General features: G+C 42.5%; 1 protein-coding gene and 1 pseudogene across 2 annotated transcripts in view; one reads left to right on the top strand and one right to left on the bottom strand.

Annotated features, from left to right (window-relative positions):
• PAPSS2 (3'-phosphoadenosine 5'-phosphosulfate synthase 2) overlaps positions 1-25044 on the bottom strand; it is a 103834-nt gene that overhangs the window by 8167 nt on the left and 70623 nt on the right. Inside the window, exons 3-9 of one of the 2 annotated variants that reach the window (XM_042238674.2) lie at positions 22386-22621; positions 21227-21365; positions 20584-20702; positions 20345-20458; positions 18240-18351; positions 15046-15060; positions 11055-11260 (exon numbers count right to left, since the gene is read on the bottom strand). In XM_042238674.2, coding sequence (XP_042094608.1) covers positions 11055-11260; positions 15046-15060; positions 18240-18351; positions 20345-20458; positions 20584-20702; positions 21227-21365; positions 22386-22621 — 941 coding nt within the window. The remainder of the gene's footprint in view (positions 1-11054; positions 11261-15045; positions 15061-18239; positions 18352-20344; positions 20459-20583; positions 20703-21226; positions 21366-22385; positions 22622-25044) is intronic. The other variant, XM_027960364.3, reaches the window with a different exon arrangement.
• LOC114110372 (U6atac minor spliceosomal RNA) lies at positions 1602-1719 on the top strand (annotated as a pseudogene).

The following is a 25044-nucleotide window of genomic DNA, read 5'->3' as shown; positions in this document are numbered from 1 at the left end:
CATTTATCCAAATATGATGTACAGATGGCCAACAGAGATAAGAAAAGATGTCCAACATCACTAGTTATTGGAGAAATACAACCTCACACCTATTAGCGTGGCTACTATCACAAACAGAAAATAAGAAGGGTGGGCAAGGATGTGGAGAACTCCCTCCTGTACTGTTGGTGAGATTATAAAATGGTGCATCAGTATGGAGTTTCTTAAAAAAATTAAAAATGCAGCTGACACATGACCTGATAATCCCATTTCTGGTTATATATCCAAAAGAATTAAGAGCAATGTCTCATAGAGATTTGCACATCCATATTCACAGCAGTGCTATTCACAATAGCTAAAAGGTGGGTGCAACCCAGATCTCTCTCGAAAGATGAACCAACGATGAACATGAATGTTATGCATACGATGGAATATTATTCAGCCTTCACAACGAAGGAAATCCTGTCACAGGTTATAACAGGGATGGAACTTGAGGACATTAAGCTAAGTGAAAAAGCAATGCACAAAAGATAAATACTATATTTTCCCACTTCCAGTATCTAAAATAGTCAAATTCATAGAAAATAGAAAGGTTGATACCAGGGGCTGGGGAGAGGAAAGGAGACTTGTTATTTAACAGGTACAGAGTTTCAGATTTTCAAGATGAAAAAAGTTTTGGAGCTCTGTTTCACAAGCTGAATTAACACTACTGAATTGTCGTTTAGTCTCTATAAGTTATATTTGACTCTTGCGACCCCATAGCCTGTATGTAGCCCGCCAGGCTCTTCTGTCCATAGGATTTTCCAGGCAAGAATACAGGAGGGGGTTGCCATTTCCACCAGAGAATCTTCCTGACCCAGATCAAATCTGCGTCCCCTGTGTCTCCTGCATTGGCAGGCGGATTCTTGACTAATAAGCTACCGGGGAAGCCCAAAATGGATGGATGGTAGATACATAGATGACTGATAACAAAACTTATTCTTCATTGAAGTTTTCTCTAAAGTTACTATCAATATTCTCACTTTTCAATACCCAGTCTCAGTTGAAAAAGTGACTTCAGGAAAGGGTTGGTGAGGAACAGAACAAGGAGACTTTTGGAAAGAACCGCCTGTGCACTGTCCCATACTTTAGATGGCCCGACTCTGGTCCTCTTCAGCTGCGCCCCTTCTGTCAGCGCAAGGAGCCTCTTGTGAGCAGCCCCACCTGAAATCTGTATTTACTCTCTAGACCATCATCTGTGTACCTGGGACATTCCGCCTGGAGTGCCCACAAGCAGACCCAGAGGGTCCTCATGGCATGCAGCAAGGCCAAGCATTGGAAGAGGACGGGGTGGCTGCAAACAAAGAGCCAACTATCCACACACGCCCTTATCCTGACGCAGAACCAAGAAGTCTAAAATGGAGCCTGGCCTTCCAGAGTATGACCAAGGCATACTGTCAAAGGAGAAAGATAAAACATTTTACTTAAATTTGTTAGGTAAGTAACTTATTTATTTGTTTTTTAGATAAGTAACTTTTAAATATGATACTGGGCTTCAGCTCATTCTCACCCTGGAATCCACAAATATTAGGTGTCAGCGTGGTATGAAGAATGGCCAAGTGATGAAAAAGGAAACCGTGACAGTGTCTGATGAGAGGGTGAGCACTTTCCTTGACAAAGATGGAAGCGGCCCCAGGCCTGATGGCACACACACGGGTAATGCCTTGCCATCTACGTTGTGGCATCTAACCACAGTTTTTACATTGTACACCTTAAACTTATACATTGTTATATGTTCATCATACCTCAGTTAACCTGAAAACAGAATGACATCACAACCTTTGTTTTTCCCCATGAGCTTAAATATGTTCCACTGTTTCCCCATCCGTTTGCCATGAAGTGATGGGACCGGATACCATGATCTTAGTTTTCTGAATGTTGAGTTTTAAGGCAACTTTTTCACTCTCCTTTGTCACTTTCATCAAGAGGCTCTTTAGTTCCTCTTTGCTTTCTTCCATAAGGGTGGTGTCATCTGCATGTCTGAGGTTATTGGTAATTCTCCCAGGTACCTTGATTCCAAAGATGCAGAAGCCATCTTGCAGCCAAAGATGGAGAAGCTCTATACAGTCAACAAAAACAAGACCGGGGGCTGACTGTGGCTCAGATCATGAGCTCCTTATTGCCAAATTCAGACTCAAATTGAAGAAAGCAGGGAAAACCACTAGGCCATTCAGGTATGACCTAAATCAAGTCCCTTATGATTATACAGTGGAAGTGAGAAATAGATTTAAGGGCCTAGATCTGATAGAGTGCCTGATGAACTATGGAATAAGGTTTGTGACATTGTACAGGAGACAGGGATCAAGACCATCCCCATGGAAAAGAAATGCAAAAAAGCAAAATGGCTGTCTGGGGAGGCCTTACAAATAGCTGAAAAAAAGAAGAGAAGTGAAAAGCAAAGGAGAAGAAGAAAGATATAAGCATCTGAATGCAGAGTTCCAAAGAATAGCAAGAAGAGATAAGAAAGCCTTCCTCAGTGATCAATGCAAAGAAATAGAGGAATGAACAGAATGGGAAAGACTAGAGATCTCTTCAAGAAAATTAGAGATACCAAGGGAACATTTTATGCATAGATGGGCACAATACAGGACAGAAATGGTCTGGACCTAACAGAAGCAGAAGGTATTAAGAAGAGATGGCAAGAATACACAGAAGAACTGTACAAAAAAGATCTTCACGACCCGGATAATCACGATGGTGTGATCACTCACCTAGAGCCAGACATCCTGGAATGTGAAGTCAAGTGGGCCTTAGAAAGCACCACTACGAACAAAGACAGTGGAGGTGATGGAATTCCAGTGGAGCTATTTCAAATCCTAAAAGATGATGCTGTGAAAGTGCTGCACTCAATATGCCAGCAAGTTTGGAAAACTCAGCAGTGGCCACAGGACTGGAAAAGGTCAGTTTTCATTCCAATCCCAAAGAAAGGCAATGCCAAAGAATGCTCAAACTACCACACAATTGCACTCATCTCACATACTAGTAAAGTAATGCTCAAAATTCTCCAAGCCAGGCTTCAGCAATACATGAACCGTGAACTTCCTGATGTTCAAGCTGGTTTTAGAAAAGGCAGAGGAACCAGAGATCAAATTGCCAACATCTGCTGGATCATGGAAAAAGCAAAAGAGCTCGAGAAAAACATCTATTTCTGCTTTATTGACTATGCCAAAGCCTTTGACTGTGTGGATCACAATAAACTGTGGAAAATTCTGAAAGAGATGGGAATCCCAGACCACCTGACCTGCCTCTTGAGAAATCTGTGTGCAGGCCAGGAAGCAACAGCTAGAACTGGACATGGAACAACAGACTGGCTCCAAATAGGAAAAGGAGTACATCAAGGCTGTATATTGTCACCCTGCTGATTTAACTTATATGCAGGGTACATCATGAGAAATGCTGGACTGGAAGAAACACAAGCTGGAATCAAGATTGCTGGGAGAAATATCAATAACCTCAGCTATGCAGATGACACCACCCTTATGGCAGAAAGTGAAGAGGAACTAAAAAGCCTCTTGATGAAAGTGAAAGAGGAGAGTGAAAAAGTTGGCTTAAAGCTCAACATTCAGAAAACGAAGATCATGGCATCTGGTCCCATTACTTCATGGGAAATAGATGGGGAAACAGTGAAAACAGTGTCAGACTTTATTTTGGGGGGCTCCAAAATCACTGCAGATGGTGACTGCAGCCATGAAATTAAAAGACGCTTACTCCTTGGAAGAAAAGTTATGACCAACCTAGATAGCATATTCAAAAGCAGAGACATTACTTTGCTGACTAAGGTCCGCCTAGTCAAGGCTATGGTTTTTCCAGTAGTCATGTATGGATGTGAGAGTTGGACTTTGAAGAAGGCTGAGCGCCGAAGAATTGATGCTTTTGAACTGTGGTGTTGGAGAAGACTCTTGAGAGTCCCTTGGACTGCAAGGAGATCCAACCAGTCCATTCTGAAGGAGATCAGCCCTGGGATTTCTTTGGAAGGAATGATGCTAAAGCTGAAGCTCCAGTACTTTGGCCACCTCATGTGAAGAGCTGACTCATTGGAAAAGACTTTGAGGCTGGGAGGGATTGGGGGCAGGAGGAGAAGGGGAAGACCGAGGATGAGATGGCTGGATGGCATCACCAATTCAATGGACGTGAGTCTGAGTGAACTCCGGGAGTTGGTGATGGACAGGGAGGCCTGGCGTGCTGCGTTTCATGGGGTCACAAAGAGTTGGACACGACTGAGTGACTGAACTGAACTGAACCTTGATTCTAGCTTGTGTTTCATTCAGCCTGGCATTTCACATGATGTACTCCACATATAAGTTAAATAAGCAGGATGACAATTTACAGCTTTGATGTACTCCTTTCCCGATTTGGAACCAGTCTGCTGTTCCATGTCCAGTTCTAGCAGTTGCTTCCTGACCTGCATACAGATTTCTCAGGAGGCAGGTCAGGTGGGCTGGTATTCCCACCTCTTTAAGAATTTTCAACAGTTTGTTGTGATCCACACAGTCAAAAGCTTTGGTGAGGTCAATAAAGCAGAAGTAGATGTTTTTCTGGAACTCTCTTACTTTTTTGATGATCTGATGGATGCTGGCAATTTGGTGTCTGGTACCTCTGCCTTTTCTAAATTCAGCTTAAATATTTGGAAGTTCACGTTGAAGCCTGGCTTGGAGAATTTTGAGCATTACTATCTAGTGTGTGAGATGAGTGCAATTGTGCAGTAGTTTGAACATTATTTGGCATTACCTTTTTTGGGGATTGGAATGAAAACTGATCTTTTCCTGTCCGGTGGCCACTGCTGAGTTTTCCAAATTTGCTGACATACTGAGTGTAGCACTTTCACAGCATCATCTTTCAGGATTTGAAATAGCTCAACTGGAATCCCATCACCTCCACTAGCTTTGTTTGTAGTGATGCTTCCTAAGGCCCACTTGACTTCGCATTCCAGGATGTCTGGCTCTAGATGAGTGATCACACCATTGTGATTATCTGGGTCATGAAGATTCTTTTTGTCTAGTTTTCTGTGTATTCTTGCCACCTCTTCTTGATACCTTCTGCTTCTGTTAGGTCCATACCATTTCTGTCCTGTATTGTGCCCATCTTTGCATGATATGTTCCCTTGGTATCTCTAATTTTCTTGAAGAGATCTCTAGTCTTTCCCATTCTATTGTTTTCCTGTATTTATTTGCATTGATCTTTTATTTTGGGGGGCTCCAAAATCACTGCAGATGGTGACTGCGGCCATGAAATTAAAAGATGCTTGCTCCTTGGAAGAAAAGTTATGACCAACCTAGACAGCATATTAAAAAGCAGAGACATTACTTTGCCAACAAAGGTCCATCTAGTCAAAGCTAAGTTTTTTTCAATAGTCATGTATGGATGTGAGAGTTGGACTATAAGAAAGCTGAGCACTGAAGAACTGATGCTTTTGAACTGTGGTGTTGTGGAAGACTCTTGAGAGTCCCTTGGACTGCAAGGAGATCCAACCAGTCTATCCTAAAGGAAATCAGTTCTGAATATTCATTGGAAGGACTGATGCTGAAGCTGAAACTCCAATACTTTGGCCACCTGATGCGAAGAACTGACTGTCTGGAAAAGACCCTGATTCTGGGAAAGATTGGAGGCAAGAGGAGAAGGGGACAACAAAGGATGAGATGGTTGGATGTCATCATCGACTCATGGACCTGAGTCTGAGTAAACACTGGGAGTTGGTGATGGACAGGGAAGCCTGGCGCGCTATAGTCCATTGGATCACAAAGAGTCAGACACCACTGAGGGACTGAACTGAACTAAGTATGTTCCATAAGACGCTGCAATGCAATGCATCTCGTCAGTCATGAAGACAAACATTATGGAAGGTCTTACTCCTCAACCACATCATAATTGTGCAACCATTCTCCTGATCAGATTCCAGACTTGCCTTTTGCACCGTCCAAAGATAGTGTCAGCCTGTATTGTTAGCAGAAAAGAGAGAGGCAAGAAAAAGGGAGAGAAAGCTGATTAATTTTTAACACCCAGCCAGAAGACATCGAGGTGGTGATGGCGTATGCTGGTTCAATTTCCTGTCATGGACAGATGTTAAAGTTTACAATGACTTGCATTTCATAGCTCTTCAGGGAATGGGAGACTAGAGCCATCCGTGGTTTTTCAGCACAGGGCGATTTTGCCTCTACCGGGGACATCAGTCAATATCTGAAGACAATTTTGATCATCACAGCTGGAGTGGGGAAGGGTGTACTGTTGGCCTCCAGTGTATAGAGGCCAGGAATGCTACTAAATATCCTATGTGGAACAGGACAGCCCACAACAAAGAACTACCCAGCCCCATGGTTAATAGCGCTGTGGTTGAGAAACCCTGAGTAGAGAAAGGGTTATTGCAAGGGATTTGGTTGTTTTTTCATGGCCCGCCTCCTAAATTCCATGCTCAGGAAAATGACTTAAGAATATTGTCAAATACCCGTATCTATACATTTACTTTCTCCTCATTGCTTAAACTACAAATATAATTTTGAGAGACCTCAAATCTTCGGGCATGCAGTAACTCATTCTGGACGCCAGGGGTCCACCCTACATTGTTCTATTAGTGAAGGCAATCCTGAACCTGTTTAATTCACCACCCAGCCTAAAAATATGTATGGAGAGCGATGCTGACACCAAGCTTTAGGTATATCTTGGATCAGGAAGGACAAAGGGCATCTCTCTCAAAGGTGATCCCAGAACAGTGGTCTAGCTATTCGGAAGGGAGGTCCAGTCCCCATTTCCAAGGACTTGCTGGCCCACAAGTCCCCACTTCCTTCCAAGCCTCCTACCAAAGGCGTAGGACCACAGTTAGAGAGTCTTTAGAACTGGACACACAGCGCGGTATAAATAATAAGCTTTAAGGGAGTCTAGTGAAACAGTGAAAGAGGAACTGGGCTCAGAGTCACAGACAGCAGGGATGTATAAAGGATAAGAGGAGGAGCCCAAACACTCAGATGAGAACCAGGAAAGCTACGGGGAACAGGAGGGCAAGGTGAGGAAGAGGAGGAAGAACCAGGAAAGCTACGGGGAGCAAGGGGGCAAGGTGAGGAAGAGGAGGAGGAACCAGGAAAGCTACGGGGAACAGGAGGGCAAGGTGAGGAAGAGGAGGAAGGACCAACCTGGAGAGGAAGAGGGGATGTGCACATAAGGAAGAAACGAGCAGCTAAGGGCGGGAAGGCGTGAGACAGTGAGGAGGAAGGAAGGGAAGGGACAGAGTCCTAGGCTGGGGGACTAGCGTATGCAAAAGCATGAGAGAGATGCTACAGTGGCCAGCTGAGAATGAATGAAAGAACATTTTCAGTGGTGGAAGGAATGAGCAGTAAGATGAGTTAGATCTCTGTATGAGTTCCATATAAAGCTTGAACAGTTGCTCCAGCTGAAGAATGGAGGAAAGACTTGAGGGGAGTAGGGCAAGAGACAGGGAAGAAATTCAGTGTCCTGGCTCAAGTTGGAACAGAAGAGAAGTGAACGACTTCAAGCAATACTCTGGAAGCAGAATTGTTAGGACTGGTGATTGAATGGGCAAGGGAGAGGAAAGAGGCAAGAATGACATCCAATGTGGTATATATGTACAATGGAATATTGCTCAGTCATTAACAGCGAAACGATGCCACGTGCAGCAACATGGACCAACCTAGAGATTATTGTAGTAAGTGAAGTAAGAGAAAGACAAATATATCACTTATATGTGGAACCTTTAAAAAATGATACAAGTGAACTTACTTTTGAAACAGACTTATAGACATAGAAAGCAAACATGGTTACCAAAAGGGGAGGGATAAAGTAGGATGTTGGGATTAATATATACACACCACTATATATAATATAGATTATCACAGGAACCTACTGTATAACACAGGGAACTCTACCCCATACTCTGTAGTAAGCTATATGGGAAAAGAATCTGAGAAAGGATACATATGTGCGTGTGTGTGTGTGTGTCTGTGTGTCTGTGTATATATACACATATAACTGAATCAGTTTGCTGTACACCTGAAACTAACATAATATTGTAAATCAACTATACTTCAACTTAAATAAAAATAATACTTTGAAAATAACACGGAAAATTAAGAATATATTTTTTCAGAATGCCAGAAGATGTACATTAAAACCAGAAAATTCATTATGGAAAACGAATGTTGTTGATCTTATGTCTGAAAATATAAAAGAAAAAAAAAGAATGCTATACAGGATTTGCACACGGACCACGGCTTGGATGGTGGAGCTGTTCATAGAACTGGGGGGCACACAGGCAGGGGACCGCGCTGGGGTGAAGTTGCCCATGTTGAGTGTGAGGTGCTTGCAGGATATATCCTGGTGGAGCCCCATGAGAAAAGCCCCCGGATAATTATCTAACGCCATGGTTCTCAACCTTCACAGTACATTAGAACCACAAACAGCTTCAAAACCCATGACATGCAGAACTGAGCCGAGGCCAGTGAAATCAAAGTCTGTGAGGGAGGGCTCTGGTCATGGGTCATTTTTAAACAGGTGATGATGTTGGGCAAACTAACGATAATAGCCTTCACTGCAGGGCTAAAGGATATAAAAACCTTCCCTCCTATTCGTCACTCTTGGTATCTACATCGTGAAAGAGGAATAATGATTCTTAGATGCTCACAGGAGCGTGTGAGAAACAATTTCCGTTTGGAAAAGCTTTGAGAGCCACGGATAAAAGACAACAGGATTCCTTTAAGCTTTACTTTTACAAGTTTCGCCTGCTTTTCCTCCTGATCTCATCTGTGGTTCCGTATTAGTGAGACGGAGGGTTGGGAGGATCGGGATGGAAGGTCAGGGCAAACTGCAGTGAGGGGTTGTGTAACAGAGGCAGACGGTTTCTTTGGTGACTGACCACTTTCCATGCAAATATAACTCCCAGGGCCACGTGGAAATACAAGAAGGCCTATGAATACTTTTGGAAGAAACTACTGTTGGAAAAATTGGGGGTTCTGAAAAATTTTTTTTTAATGTTTAATTACTGTGAATTTCAAGGTGCTACAAGATTTGCAGTGGGACTTCCCTTGTGGTCCAGGGGTTGAGAATCCACCTGCCAATGCAGGGGACATGGGTTCAATCCCCAGTCTGGGAAGATCCCACATGCTGTGGAGAAACTAAGCCCATGCGTTCAACTACCGAGCCCATGCACCTATCACCCGGGCTCTGCAACAAAAGAAGCCATCACAATGAGAAGCCGGTGCGCCGCAACTAGAGGAGCCCTCTGCTCGCTGCAAACAGAGAAAGCTTGCGAGCTGAAGACCCAGTGCGGACAAAAATAAAATGAATAAAAAATTTAAAAAGAACCTTAAAGGAAAAAAATAAAAATGTGCAATAAGGAGTGTTCCTTTCCCATACACACACTTTCAACACTCAAAGTGTAGCTTATTCAGGGTGAGTGGTTCTCTCTCTCAGGTTATCCATGGCTCATTTCTCACCATGAGCTCACTGGGAATGTTGACAGAGTCCCCCTAATGATCTAACACTACTGAGTCACTGGCTATATTGTCAAGGCCATGAATCACACCACCACTCTCCCACCATCTAAGAAATTCTGACCTCCGACTGCCAACACCTGATGCAAGACAAGATAAAAAGAAGTAACTGCTTAAGAAATTCTTTGGATTTTTTTTCTCTTTGGTGCTAACGATGTGCATGTGCGTGTTAGGCCCCCGAAGTGAAAGTATCTGAACTGGCATGAAGCAGGATCACTGCGCTTTAGGTCACTGAGTGCAGGTAAGATCCTAAACCTATAGGATTATGCTCAGAGAAGGAATGAAATAAAGGCATAATTAAGACTTGGAATATAATTCCTCAAATAGCTGTTGTCCAGTTACTTTAATGACTGTCTGCCAGCCTCTTGGAGAGAAAATGTTCAGATGGCTTTGAGCCTATCAGCAGGGTGAAAAGTTGTGTCCAATAAATGAAAAGCTGCTTTGCTCACCCACTGACCTCTGTGTTCCACCAGGGGCCTTGAAAAAGCTCTCTCTACCTTGCAATAGTTCACAACCAAAAAAAAGTTTTGTCTAACAGATTTGGACAGGTTTCTTCACACATCCATTGTGTGCAGTCACGGGACTGGAAGATATCTCGGATCTTGGAGTTATTCTGAATCTGGTCCACTCCTTTTATAAATGAAGAAACAGAGGGCCAGAGAGAGGACTGCCTTGTTTAATCACAAGGTTTTCTAGAGTCTCCTGGGTTGCAAATGGTTCTTTATCCCTGTGAACTTTCTGAAATCACTATAATGTGTCTTTTCTTATTTTAGCTCTAGCGCTCTAATCTTGGAGGAAGGATGGCTTTTGCATTCAATTTCACGTATTTTTCTTTACGGAAAATGAACCACATCTAGCAATTCCACTCCTTGCCATCCCACCCTATCACTGCCAACATTTAGAAGCTGTAAAGGAATCTGAAAACTTTTAGTCTATTTTGCCTTTAGGCAGATTGACTCCAAAACAATCCTCATCAGATGAACACATTTTTCAATCTTAAAAATATCCACTGATGAAAACATGGCATTTTCCTTCTGGAAACTGCCGCTATTTGTGCTTTCGTTTACTGAGAGAGTGTCACTGACCACCACCCTCCTCCCCAACAATGGCCACAGAGCATGAACTCCAAGTCTCTTTCCAGAGGTCAGTTGGATCCAGTCTGTATGAAGAAATTGACTTCCCTTGTGAATTTCAAGATAAACAGGGCTGCAAGCTCTGACTGTGGTTTTTTGCATAGCACAGCTATGATTTTAGTCCTCCCCTCAGGATGCTAGACAAAATGATCTCTCCGGTCCATTTGTTTCCTGTTTAGCTGAGGGGACCGGCCATCACAAGAGACCATTCAGACCAACTCTCAAACAGAAAGTCATTTCTTTTCCCTAACGAAAAAGATCTCCCCAGGCAAAGCCTGCAAGACCACCCTTAGAAACACATTTTTCCATCTCATCCCAATTTTTCTAAGTCCTTCGTGAAGGAATTAAAAAGGTTTTTTTTTTCCACCCCAAGTTGAAAGAAAGCCCTTCTGCAGGTTCTGCCACTTACTTTGATGTAGGGGTGCTTTGCACACGTTGTGCCCCACACATGGGAGCAACGCTCCTCTTTTCTATGTTCGTAGAATTCAGGATCTTGTAAGATAGCCACCCTCCGTCCTTCGTGTGTCAAGACAATCTCACTGCAGCCTTCCAGCCGTGTCTTATCCTCTGCAGAGACGGGCAGTACTATAGGGATGCTCATGTTGATCACTCCATCTGTGGAAAGAGCCCGTGATGTGTGAACGTGGGGTACGCGGCATGTGCTCCTTTAAAGGGGACTCCTGTGTGTGCCATGTCCTGCAAAAGGCATCAAGACCCTACTCTAACATAGCTGTGCTGCTGCACTAGTTTTTCTAGAATCTGTGATCAATCCTTTGAGAAGAGGCTTCTCAAAGCAAGAGATGGAGCATTTGAGAAAAGTGAGCCGTTTCAAATTGTGGAGATGGCTTCAGTAAGTGACTTGGAGGCCCAGGAGGGATTGTCTCCCTTCTGAGTTCCCTTTGGAAAGTTCCGTCCTGACTTCCACACACTAGGGAGCTTAGTCTTTAAAAATCCAATTAGACCAAATAAAGGCAATGCCCGGCGTCTCTGCGAATTCTGCACCTGCAGATTAAACCACCTTGCAGATAGCAAGCCTTATACAGGATCCACCTTTGGTTGAATCGTGGATGAGGAGTCCACAGATCCAGAGGCTGGACCATGGGGCTGGAGCATGCACTGGATCCTGGAACCAACCCCCTGAAGATGGGAAGGGAGGACTGTGATTCCTTAATGAAGCCAGAGAACGTAAGAGAGATCACACAGCTGTTTCCCTGCTTTTGTAATGGTGCCCCAACACTCCCGCAAGTATGCCAGACTTTCTGTTGTACTTACAGTGAGAAAATGGGGGCACAGAATTAAGGGTGCAACGCTAAAGAGTATTTGGGCAATTTGGGGGGTGTTGCCAAGTTCAAGACTCAGAAGGGAATGAAAGAAAGGTGAGTAAAGAAAACATCAACTTGTTACCAGTTTACGCTTGACTGCTGCTCAGACCAGTCTATGAGAAACGAGTTGTTGGGGCAAGGAATGGCAACTTTATTTGGGAAGTCAGCAGACCAGGAAGTTGGTAGACTCGCGTCTGAGAGAACCATCTTTCCTGAATCCAGGCTTTTTTTATACCCAAAGGGGAGGGGATAAAGTCAAACATTTCCTAATTCCAGTCAGACTCCCGAGGGGATGTGTTAATATCTTCCCCACTGCAGCCATCCTCAGGTGGGCCTAGTCAGGATGTTTCCCATGAGCTAAACAAAGGTATTTTAGCTTAAAGGTATTTTAGCTAAACAAAGGTATCTCATGTGAGCCAGGGTTCCCAGAGATGGGGCTTTATGTATAACGTAAGCTTATGGGCAACATCCCCTTATTGATAAACTTGTAAAAAAAAAAAAGCAATAGATATATATATGGAATTTAGAAAGATGGTAATGATAACCCTATATGCGAGACAGAAAAAGAGACACAGATGTATAGAACAGTCTTTTGGACTCTGTGGGAGAAGGCGAGGGTGGGATGATCTGAGAGAATAGCATTGAAACATGTATATTATCATATGTGAAACAGATCGCCAATCCAGGTTCGATGCATGAGACAGGGTGCTCAGGGCTGGTGCACTGGGATGACCCAGAGGGATGGGATGGGGAAGGAGGTGGGAAGGGAGTTCAGGATGGGGAACACATGTACATCCATGGCTGATTCATGTCAGCATATGGCAAAAACCACTACAATATTGTAAAGTAATTAGCTTCCAACTAAAATAAATAAATTTTTAAAAAAGCAATAGAATACAAAAGTTAAAGAAACAGATCAAATATGGAGATATGGAGTGAGAGGTGTTCTTTCCCATTACAAACTCAGGAATTCAAAACAGGAGGCAAATACTATTACTTATGGATTGGAGGCAATGTACCATAGATTAATGAAGCCTTGTAAATCCTGTCAAAATCCAACTTTAGACTATCTCTGATAGAGGTCTGAGGTCTGAATTCTATCCCCTCGGGGCATAATACTCTCCTGTTAGCTATGAAACAAAAGTTTCCAGGTATATCACTTTGCACATTTAAAATACTGCCTAAAAGTTACTAGGACATTAGGAATGTCACCAGATATAGATGGTAACCTCCGGCAATAAAGAAATTATGTCCATCATAAAATCCTGCAATCTGCTCTGGGTGCCTTCTAAACAAGGAAGATAGCCGCACAGTAATGATTTTTGTTGCTCAAACAACTCCTCTGTTTCAAAGTTCAGAGACAATAAAAGTAGTCCGAGCAAGCCCTCTACAGAGAGCACTAAACTCAAAGCCAAGTAATCGCTATTTATTACCTGCGTCACTCACCTTCTCTGTGCTCAGTTTCTCCACTTGGAAAACAGTATCATAAATAATATGTACATCCCTGGGTTACTGGGAAGAGCCATACTGTAAAGCACTCTATTAATTTATGAGGAAAGATCATTAAACCCACCGCATAGTATAGTTGATAAAAAGAGGAGGCCTGCAAAGAAACACACCTTCGAGGATGCTGATGATCTCATTAGAAATCATGCTTTCTGTGGATTGTGGATTACTGACCACACTGCTTATGAAGAGTAGCTTGATTAAAATAAAGTAAAACAAGATGCAAAGCAAAAGGTCGGCCGTGCGCTGGAGGAAGCCCAGCTTTGCCTGCAATGTGCTTGCAGCGCTGCCTTCCACCAGTGATTCTGGGTTGCATTCCAAAGAACGCTCCACCCTTCTGTTGCCGTTGCCTCTTCTGGTCCACTAGATTCCAGCCCAGAGTAGCCTCTGATCCACCTTCATCTTGGCCTTGACTGAAAATCCCAACTAAGGACACAGCTCTCCCTGATAGGTTGTCAAGACAGCTAATCTGTGGGATATTGTGGAAGGGAGTTCTACCAAGGAAAAATGCCAACTGATCTCATGCACCTGTAGGTATAACTCCACACAGGCAAAACATTTGCTGTTGTTTCCCTATTTTAATCAACTTCTCCATTGATAACACATAAAATTATCCTACTATTTAACTCTGTGCTGAAATATCCTCTATAGCTTTAGACATTGACTTGGGCTTTCAGTCCTTTTCCATTATGTGCTTCAACTCTGGTGGGAACCACCCTGATTATTTTACTGTGAAAAAGAATATCGTGGTTTTTCAGCTATAGTTAGTCCAGCACTTACTTCATGTTTAACTGAATAATTTTGCTTTTGCTGTAAATAACTGTCAAGCTTCTTGTTCTAACCTTCCAGATATGCTTATCGTTTGTTTGGCACTGTTTCTAGGCAAAAACTAAAATACTTTTGATTGACTAATCTTTTTTTCAAGGGAAAATAACAATGATGAAAATAATACTCAAGATAAATGACATCTTCAGAATTTTACCTTTTTCTTCTGGTACAGTACAGACATTTACAATCACAATGGGCATGTATTTATTACCAGTTTTATAACTATCAATCATCATAGCTTAAAATTAAATTCATGCATAATCACTTATCACAAACAAATGAGATACAATCACCCACAATCCAACCAGGTGCATCCATTTTAAATTGCCTCTAAAACTGACTTATCTTTCATCAATTAAAAATGTTTTATAAATGCAATGGGAAAAAAATTCCAGATTTGTGAAACTAAATGAGGACAAACACTCAGTAGAAGTAATTAGCAGAAAGAATAATACATTTTTAAAATCTCAAGAACAAATATGCAATAAAAATTTAGAAACAACTTTACTTTTGTCAGCTGAATACATTATAAACAACAGCTGCATCTGATCCAGAAATTTCCTGTTACTTGGACCCCTATCAACAGAAGGCAGTATTATTCTTTCATAACTGGTTGGATCATGAACTGTTAGCAATTCCAACTGTTTCATTTAGATTTTTTTTAAGTCATGTCCTTACCATTTCTAGTTAATATAACACATCTAATTATAATAATTTAACTACTTGGGGAGTTAAAGTACATACCAGGAAGGAACATGCCTAGAGAAATACAAACACAGTTAAGAAAAATATTGTTTTCAACTTTCCAGCAAAATAATAGTAAAGCAACAATGTCAAAGAATAAATTCCTATTACGAAACTTTATACATACAACATACAAATTACTGAGATTTTTGCTACAGCCATTTCTAAAAATAGAGAATATAAGACAGCAAAAAGCTGGAGAAAACAGAATTTGTATTGAATACTGTCCAATACAATCCAAACGTATTGTTCAAATGATTATGTTTTAAAATAATTATATGTCAAAAGCCCCTCCAACTTCAGCAAGTAGTTGCCTCTTATAAATCAGTGATGTTATAACTACTGTCACCCTTTGGGAAGTGTGGAGGCAAGCTGCTCTAGAATATCCTAGAATTCCAGATGTTTGGAGGACATGAAAGTAGAAAAAGTGCAGATATAGAAACAGGATAACTTGCATTTGAATCCAGACTTTAAGTGAGTTATTTAACCTTCCCAATACTATTCCCTCATATGGACAAAACACCTTCACAGTGGCATTAATCCAGATTAAACGTGATGTCCAATGTCAAGCACCAGGATTAGAACACCTTATGTGCTGAATAAATGCTGGCAATATGTAGGAAAGCTCTCAAGCTCTGCCTTAGAAAGTCAGAGGCACAGAAGACTTGCCATTAAATGAGCAGGTCACACAAGGCTGCCAAGTCTTAAACCTACTTGGACACCACCAGTCAAGAATATAAGCTTAAGGTTCCATTTGTAAATTTAGATGTGACATTTATCATTGGAGAATCTGTGACAACCTTGAAACTATATATCCAGTGAGAAATAAAGTGATAATAAGTGTTTTCACTGACGTGAAAACAGATCCTTGAGTAATACAAGGAGTAACTCATATAATCATCAAAAACACTAAACAGTGATTTTTTATTTTGCTTTTGGACTGAGTACACTGGACTAATTTTTTTTAATACTGAACTAATTTTTTTTTAACTATGGGAGAAATTGTGAACATTTGAGGAAATTAAAACCAAAAAATAGTTTTGGGAGACAGCGTCAGAATAGAAACCTTACTTGCAGACTGTTAAATGATCAAGATGTGCAATTGTTTAATGGTGGATGAAAATGGCCACATCTGTGACTATAAAAGTTATTTCAAATTTTCAATGGCAGTGACTCAAGCTTCCATAAGCTGCTTAAAATGAAATGATATTCGTGTCATAGTATCTCGCCCAACCTTCTGATATAGAGACACGTCATTTTTGAAATCTAACCCTGTCTACTCAGTCCAGCAGCTTCCTTGGTGGCTCAGGTGGTCAAGTGTCTGCCTGCTATGTGGGAGACCTGGGTTCGATCCCTGGGTTGGGAAGATGCCCTGGAGAAGGAAGGAGCCTGGTAGGCTACAGTCCATGGGGTGGCAAAGAGTCGGACACGACTGAGTGACTTCACTTTTCACTCAGTTCAAAATCCATCGAGCCAAGCTCTTCCATGAGACTAACACGGTATGTGGAGGACAGAGTGTTTCACCTGCCTTATGCTATTAGTAAATGCTCCCAGGGCTGCTGATGGGTAGGAGAAAGGCTGAGTCCACCCCTTCTACAGGAGCAGTTGCATTTTCATCTGCTCTATACATGGCCTCAGATTTCACTGAAACAGCTATGACTTAAAAAAACAAAAAAGCTTGACAACCACTAATGTGGTTGGAAAACCCCTCCATAGAGTTCAGAAGATGAACTGCACAGCCTGACCCAGCAAGCTCATATCTGTCTTCGTTATCTATCTCCAGCAGCTAGAACAAAACCTGACATCCAAGGACACTCAATGAATATTTGTTAGCCAGCTGATGAACATCTTATCTGTGCTACTTCCAAATGGATGTGACTAGAGATAAGCCTCTTAGTCTGTTCAAGACTTTCATGTCCTTTTAATTGTGCATGGGGGTGGTGGGGAGGTGTTAATATATGAATATATTTTATGGAATACAATATATGGAATATGTTGGACGAGGTATCCTTTTAAATGCTCAACATCCCAATGAGAAGGTTAAGTCTTTTAAGTCCCAATGAGGTAGGTACTTTTATTAACATCCCCATTTTACAGATGAGAAAACTGAGGCCCAGAGTGTTTAAGTAATGTGCTCCAACTTCATAGCTAATCACTGGCAAATGAACCCAGAGTCGGGCTCCATGGCTCACTCTTATCCACTATGATATTCTGCCTCTACTTAGGCAGAGGTGGACTACCTATTATATCCCTGGTAACTATTTTTATTAATTATGTAGGAATTAAGGAGACTTCTGGAGAGTATGGGGAGGTTTGAAGCCTAACTGCAGCTGGAGTTGCTTTATGTCCCATTCCCTGGGCACAAGCCTAGAACACAAACATCTTTCTCAAGAAGGAACACCTGATTTTTCTTCCTAAAAAGGTTTGAAGCCCTGCTCAGTATTATACATTCACAGTGCATCTATCACCATCCCTTTCCCATGTATCAATAATAACCCAAGATCTTGAAATAGATAAGTGCTAATTGATAAGGTCAAGACAGTTCTAGGAAGGAAATGATCATAGAAGGAGCCGGAAGCGTTCTGAATAACACATCCTTCCAACCTTGACAAGAGCAGTTCTCTAAAAGCCATTCAGCTTCTGCCCAGAAAGCTGCCTTAAAATCCCCTACTAGAATTGAGTGGATGAAGTCATCCTAATATATTTCATGTATGGACATGAATAGCCACACTCTATGCACCCAGGAAGGCAGCCGCTGCAGGAGTGTTTGCTGGAGGATGGGAGGCATCCCACAAGTCAGCAGTGATGCGGAGTTCACCCTGGCTCCCCCAGGATGGGCCAGGCAGCTGGTAATGGTGCTTCTCACTGTCCACTGCCTTCTGATATCAGGGCCAGCAAAGGACAAGTGGAGATGAAACAGACTTAACCTTCTCTTGACTGTGTGGAAGTTAAACCTTCATTTTTTGGTTTCTTAGCTTTTGGTAATCAATAATCCTTTGAGGACAACAACAACAAAAAAATCCTAAAAATGGAAGCTTATACATAATTGGACACATCATAAATACATATTTTCAAAATATGTTTTACAAACCAACGATTAGCATTCCTTGTTCCTGAGAAATATTTTTCTAAGAAATGTTTCTGAGAAATATTTTTCTAAGGATAAAGAGTAAGAAACAAACAAAAACCCATACCGTCTAGCAGGGTGCCAAAGTGTATAACCTGCAAGTACTCCATTTCTCTCATGAAACCTTTGAGGGGAGTGGCCCAGCCTTCACTCAAAACTTGGACCCACTGAAGATCCAGCTGCAAAACACAAAGAAAGCAGGTGAACGTTTCCAGGAGCGCTGTGTTCCAGCCATCCGGCCCCAGGGCAGTCCGTTCTTACTCAGTTAAGAAGAGAATGAAGGCAGAACACTTTATGTGTTAAGCATTCCCAGATGTGATGCTGGCCCATGATCTAGGGGCTGGAGGTGTGAGTCTAGAACCTTCTATTGGGAGGGTGGCAAAAGGATTCCAAATTGGGATGACTTCTTGGAGCACTTTGGGCTATATCTATTCTTACAATTTGTGACTGTGTTGAAGATTCACCGTACATTCTTTATTTCATAATAATTATGGTTTGGCTACATTGTTTTCACCAATATGCTAGCTATTTGATTGAACTAAGATAAATGTCCAAACTTCTTAGCACGATACTAGCTCCGGCCCTAGGGGCTCCTGTAGGAATATTCACCTGCCACCTCTCCCCACCCAGGAGCCTAGTCAACAACAGTGCCAGGCTATGTGTAGTCTGAACACACACATGGTTTCAAGCCCATCCCCCCCTTTACCTGAAAACCCTATTCATCATTTAAAATCCATCTCAAAAATTAAAAAAAATAAAACCCAGCTTGTGGACCATTGCTTTGAAATCTTCCCTGTCATCCCTAGGATCAAAAAAGTTAATCATCAGATTCTCTGTAGTTCCTCTGTCCCTTGCAGACCATTCTGTTATTGGAACTCAAATTTCACAATTATAATTATGTGTTTCTCATCTGCCTGAAGCATTGGAGAACTGAAAATTTATTGTGTAGAGTCAGGGAGCTCTGTTTATAAACTTGTCATGACTTACTATAGCCTGGGGTATTCATGAGCTGAAGCACATTCCCAGTGTACTCTGCCTCATAAAAATGTCCAGGGTTTTAATGGATACCAAGAGGTTACCACTGAAGACTTCATCACCTTGTATGAACCAACTAACCCTAATCTACAGAGCATGCATGCTAAGTTGCTTCAGTCACATCCAACTCTTTGCAACCTTATGGACTGTAGCCCACCAGGCTCCTCTGTCCATGGGATTCTCCAAGCAAGAATACTGAGGTGGGTTGCCATTTCCTCTTCCAGGGGATCTTCCCAACCCAAGGATCAAACCTACATCCCTTCTGTCTCCTGCACTGGCAGGAGGGTTCTTTACGGTGGGTTCCTTACCACTAGCACCAGGAAGCCCTAAAGAGGCCAAGGTATTTGCAGGGCTGTTTGCTGGGGTTGCATCTTAACATCGTCCAGGTGGTAAATCCACGTAACTAAAACTCCCTCTACTTAGACTGGACTCTCCCTGATAAAGGCAAAGTGGGATGTGCAGTGCAGAAAAAGATCAAGGCATTCATATCATTTTAGATTAGGGTTGCTTTTTGTTTTAGTAAAACTTCTCAGTGGTCCAAGAAACACTTATATTCTGGACAAACTATTTTCTTGGCAATTGTCAACAAATAATTACTGCCCAGTGCTTCCCATGTGGCGCTAGTGGTAAAGAACTCACCTGCTAATTCAGGAGACACAAGAGACGCTGGTTCAATCCCTGGGTCAGAAAGATCCCCAGGAGTAAAAAATGGCAACCCACTCCAGTATTCTTGCCTGGAGAATCCCATGGACAGAGGAGCCTAGCGGGCTACAGTCCAGAGGGTCACAAAGAGCTGGACACAACTGAAGCGACTTAGCACAGAATGCCTGTATGTTGGCATAACTGAAAGTATAACACCAACTATATACAACTGTCCTCTGCAAGTGTAGAAGTTATCTTCCGGAACATAAAATTGATCAGCTGCTTTGTAGCAACTCTTGGTGAGAGATATTCTTGGAAAAGCAGTCAAAAAAGAAAAAAAAAAGAAAAGAAAAAGCTGGCGAAAGCAGGCATTTTTCTTTATAGGAATTAGATTTTCCTTATTCATATCTACTTTATTGTTGAGAGTAACTGTAAATGGATTATAATAACTGATATTAAGCCAAATTTTCTGTCAGCCAGTTTGCATCCTCTTACCTTGGTAATTGATAACGAAGGGAGTGCTTCGGCCTCAGCTCGGACTTGGTCAAGTTTGTTTTCCGGCACAAAGAGTTCGTGGATGCCTTTGATTGCAGTGTGGGGTACAATGTTCTGAAAGGAAGCAGACTTGGTAACCATTTGGAATGAAAACTACATAAAGGACACTTCAGTAAATAGATGATCTCTCATGACTTTGTAAAATTATTATTATTTTTTAAAAAGTTCAGTCTACCCACCTGCTTCTGTAGAAGCTCTACCACCTGCTGCATACAGTCACTCACGGAGGACAAATTGGTTTTAAGCACAAGCTCGGGAGTTTCAGGCTTTTCATAATCAGAATCAATACCCGTAAACCCTGCAAAGCAGAAGGCTGAAAGTAACATCTGCACCAACAGAACAATGTTTTGACTCAATAAGACATAGCACAGGTTGGAATAAATGTTTTCAAACATTGTACTCAGGTTAAAACAGAAAAGGTCAAACAGCCTTCCTTGACCTCCAGCCATAGGTAAGAACACTTACACCTGTGTTTTCAATAAAACCTGAGTCCAAGCCCTCTGCAGTTAATTAGAATGGAAAAGGAAGACAAGAGGGAGGAAAACTCTGAAAGATTCCTCCACACACAGTCACATACATATATTTGTTTTAGTTGTCCAAAATTGATTGCTTGTGGCTGGGGTGACAGTTCTTAAGAAATACAAGCCCACATTTTCCAAGCCCATGGAGACATTGAAGATATTACGGTTTGATAAAAAGTTGTGTGCGCTATATGTAGTTTTGAAAAACAGTCTTTGAAACCTCAGACAGATTTCTGGGGACAGACATACAAATTGGTGGCATAAGTAAGTGGCAAAAGGGCTACTGAGCTGGCCGTCTTACCTTTGATCTCCCCAGCTCGGGCCCGTTTGTAGAGGCCTTTTACGTCTCTCCTTTCACAGATGTTTAGAGGCGCATCTACAAATATCTCAAAGAAGGGCAGTCCTGCCGATTCATGGATTTTGCGGGCATTCTCCCGATCCTGGGAAAAAGTTACGTATAAGAATGTGAGAGGAGGGACTTCCCTGGTGTTCCAAAGGCTAAGAATTCGCATTCCAATGCAGGGACACAGGTGTGACCCTTGGCTAGGGAACTAAGATCCCATACGCTGCAACTACTAAGCTCCACAACTAGGGAGCCCACACACCACAACTAGAGAGCCCACACACCACAACTAGAGAGCCTACACACCACAACTAGAGAGGTCCACAGGCTACAACAAAGACACCGTGTGCGACAACCAAGACCTGACGTAGCCAGATAAATGAGTATTGAAAACAGAAAGTAAGAAGAGGTTTCACAATGAAACTCATCACAAACACTGTACTCTGGTCTTCCACGGCCGTAAGATAACACTAGGGTTTGAGCTCTGCAGAGGTGGCAGGAAATTAGCCCTTTAGAGAAGTTTCACTCTATTAAACAACTCTCCCAAGGACTTTAAAAAGAAAAAACAAACAAACAAACAAACCACAGAAAAGAATCCCAACTAAAAGACAGGGCTGGCATTTCATTCGAAGGATATGTTCAAAGTCATTGTGTCTTATTTGTAGCTCACAGCAATTCTGTGCTTTAAAACAAGAGGAGTGACAGTCTACCTTGTTGATTTCAACATTAAACACAGAAAACTTGATGCCTTGTCAATGAACTGCTGTTTTCTTTAGTCAGGCAAACTCTCTGGCTTTTTGGAGAAATAAAACTTACTGAGCTTTAGGAGTTTTCTTGTTTAAAGTTTTCTTCCTTTCAAGTCTGGCCAAGTGTACTTACTGTTGTGAAAGTGGAAGAGTTTATGTCAACTGGTGCCCTGGCATCTGGAAATGAAGGGACTCTCTTTATATAACCAATATTAAAGAGAGGAAATGAGGGAGCAAGTGAGCAGTGAGGGAAGGTGGGGGAAACAAAGCATGACATTCTCTGTTGTTCCCCTCCACCAGCTCCTCCTCCTGGCAATTGGAGAGCTCTGGTGCTGTGTGTGGGAACCGTGCATGTTGCCAAGTCATTTTACCTTTGCAAAAGGAGAAATGAAGCTGGTAATGCAGACCAGACCAGCGTCGGCAAACAGCTTGGCCACCTCTGCAATCCGGCGGATGTTTTCTTCTCTGTCCCAAGGAGAGAATCCGAGGTTTTTGTTGAGGCCATGACGGATGTTGTCCCCATCGAGGGAGTAGCAAGGGATGGAGTGGGAGACGAGATACTCTTCCAGAGCAAAACTGATCGTTGTTTTCCCAGCACCAGAGAGACCTGTTGAGAACAGTCAAGACAAGACTGGAGATGTCTCTGTTGAAGATGATAAACAGTGATTGATTCTAAGTTTTACCTAATTCAAGAGTAATTAAAACCCTCATGACAATCATTTGATTGACCTCAAATCCAAACCATTCAAATATAGAAAAAGTGAAATTTACTGAAAGTTAAGTACTAGCATTTCTTTCACATCTTGAAATGACTATTTGTCCTTTATTAGGATTATAGCCTTTCAAAGCAGAAGAGGTTTGTCAATAGGGAGACCTTGGCAGGCTCCACACAGTCCCCAGGGGTTCTGCTTTTGAGACAGGCTGGGACCTGGGACCCTTTACTAGAGTGCTTGCACCTGAACAAAGGGCTCCTGGAGCAACAGATACAAAGAAACTAAAAGGGACTCAAAATAACTACACCCTGGCCTGCTGCTGCAGCTGCTGCTAAGTTGCTTCAGTCGTGTCCGACTCTGTGTGACCCCATAGACGGCAGCCCACCAGGCTCCCCCGTCCCTGGGATTCTCCAGGCAAGAACACTGGAGTGGGCTGCCATTTCCTTCTCCAATGCATGAAAGTGAAAAGTGAAAGTGAAGTTGCTCAGTCATGTCTGACTCTTCGCGACTCCATGGACTACAGCCTACCAAGCTACTCCATCCATGGGATTTTCCAGGCAAGAGTACTGGAGTGGGGTGCCATTGCCTTCTCTGACACCCTGGCCTAGTTGGAGCAAATTATAAAAAAGATACAAAAAGCCCACAAACCAAGTGTCATTTCTGAGGTGCCTGGGAGCAAAAGCAGGGTACTGTGGCATGATCCCCACACACAGCACCCCTAAGAGGGTCAGCTGATCACCTAAGCCATATCCCCAGCCCATCCTGCCCCTCCTCTCCTGTCCCCTCCCCTGGAGGAGAATATGGTAACTCACTCCAGCTTATCACCTGGAGAATCCCATGGACAGAGGAACCTGGTGGGCTACCATCCATAGGGTTGCAAAGAGTGCAACACGACTGAAGTGACTTAGCATGCAATCTGATAAATTCCTCTTAAAATACGTCCAGTTGTAGGACAGGAGAAATGAGATTCCTGAATCTCTGGTACATTCTTTTGTATCAGAAAATGAGAGAAATAGTAGAAATTTCCAAACACAGTTACTGTATTAATATGCTGCTGCTAAGTTGCTTCAGTCGCATCCAACTCTGTGCAGCCCCAGAGAAGGCAGCCCACCAGGCTCCCCCATCCCTGGGATTCTCCAGGCAAGAACACTGGAGTGGGTTGCCATTTCCTTCTCCAATGCATGAAAGTGAAAAGTGAAAGAGAATTTGCTCAGTCATGTCCGACTCTTAGTGACCCCATGGACTGCAGCCCACCAGGCTCCCCCATCCCTGGGATTCTCCAGGCAAGAACACTGGAGTGGGTTGCCATTGGTTTCTCTGAGTATTAATATAGATCATTGGAATATTTATTTTAAAACATTTTAGTAACACCAGTTGTATTTACTGAGAGTGTTACTAGGGACCAGGACCTCTGCTAAGCACATACATGTTTTATTTCATTCACTTCTACCTATATCTCTATGCTGCTGCTCCTGCTGCTGCTGCTAAGTCACTTCAGTCGTGTCTGACTCTGTGTGACCCCATAGACAGCAGCCCACCAGGCTCCAGAATCCCTGGGATTCTCCAGGCAAGAACACTGGAGTGGGCTGCCATTTCCTTCTCCAATGCATGAAAGTGAAAAGTGAAAAAGAAGTTGCTCAGTCATATCCGACTCTTTACGACCCCATGGACTGCAGCCTACCAGGCTCCCCGTCCATGGGATTTTCCAGGCAAGAGTACTGGAGTGGGGTGCCATTGCCTTCTCCGATATCTCTATGAGAAGGTACTATCTTCATTCTCATTTTAAAAATAAGAGGCTTAGCGAGCTTGATCCAAAATCACACAACTAATGTAGGTGAAGCTGAGGCCCAACTTCAATTCCCTAGATTTGAAGAATCTGGTTTCTCCTGATTTGCCTGGTCAGTATCCAACATCTGTAATTTGAGAATAAAAAATAAAAGAGGACAAGACTTTTTGAAAGTTAAGAAAAGATGGGGGAAGTATACTTTTAAGATTTTGTTTTTCTATTCCACTAGTTCTTTTTTTTCTTTTCAAGGGTGTTTCAAATTAGGAAAAATAGACTCTGTGTATATGGTTTTTTTAAAAAATATTTATTATTTATTTGGCTGTGCCAGGCCTTAGCTGCGGAACGTGCGATCTTCAACCTTCCTTTCGCTGTGGCATGAGAACCCACCTGCGGCATGTGGGGTCTAGTTCCCTGACTAGGAGTGGAACCCAGGCCCCTTGCATTGGCAGCACCAAGTCTTAGCCACTGTGTATATGTTTTGATTCAGAATTTAAATGAACACGTGAAGGCAAACACATTGCAAGAGGGAAA

The sequence above is a fragment of the Ovis aries genome, chromosome 22 (genome assembly GCF_016772045.2).
Source record: "Ovis aries strain OAR_USU_Benz2616 breed Rambouillet chromosome 22, ARS-UI_Ramb_v3.0, whole genome shotgun sequence".
Lineage (NCBI taxonomy): Eukaryota > Metazoa > Chordata > Mammalia > Artiodactyla > Bovidae > Ovis > Ovis aries.
The sequence above is the reverse complement of the archived record's forward strand: the minus strand, read 5'-3'. Positions and strand labels throughout refer to the sequence as shown.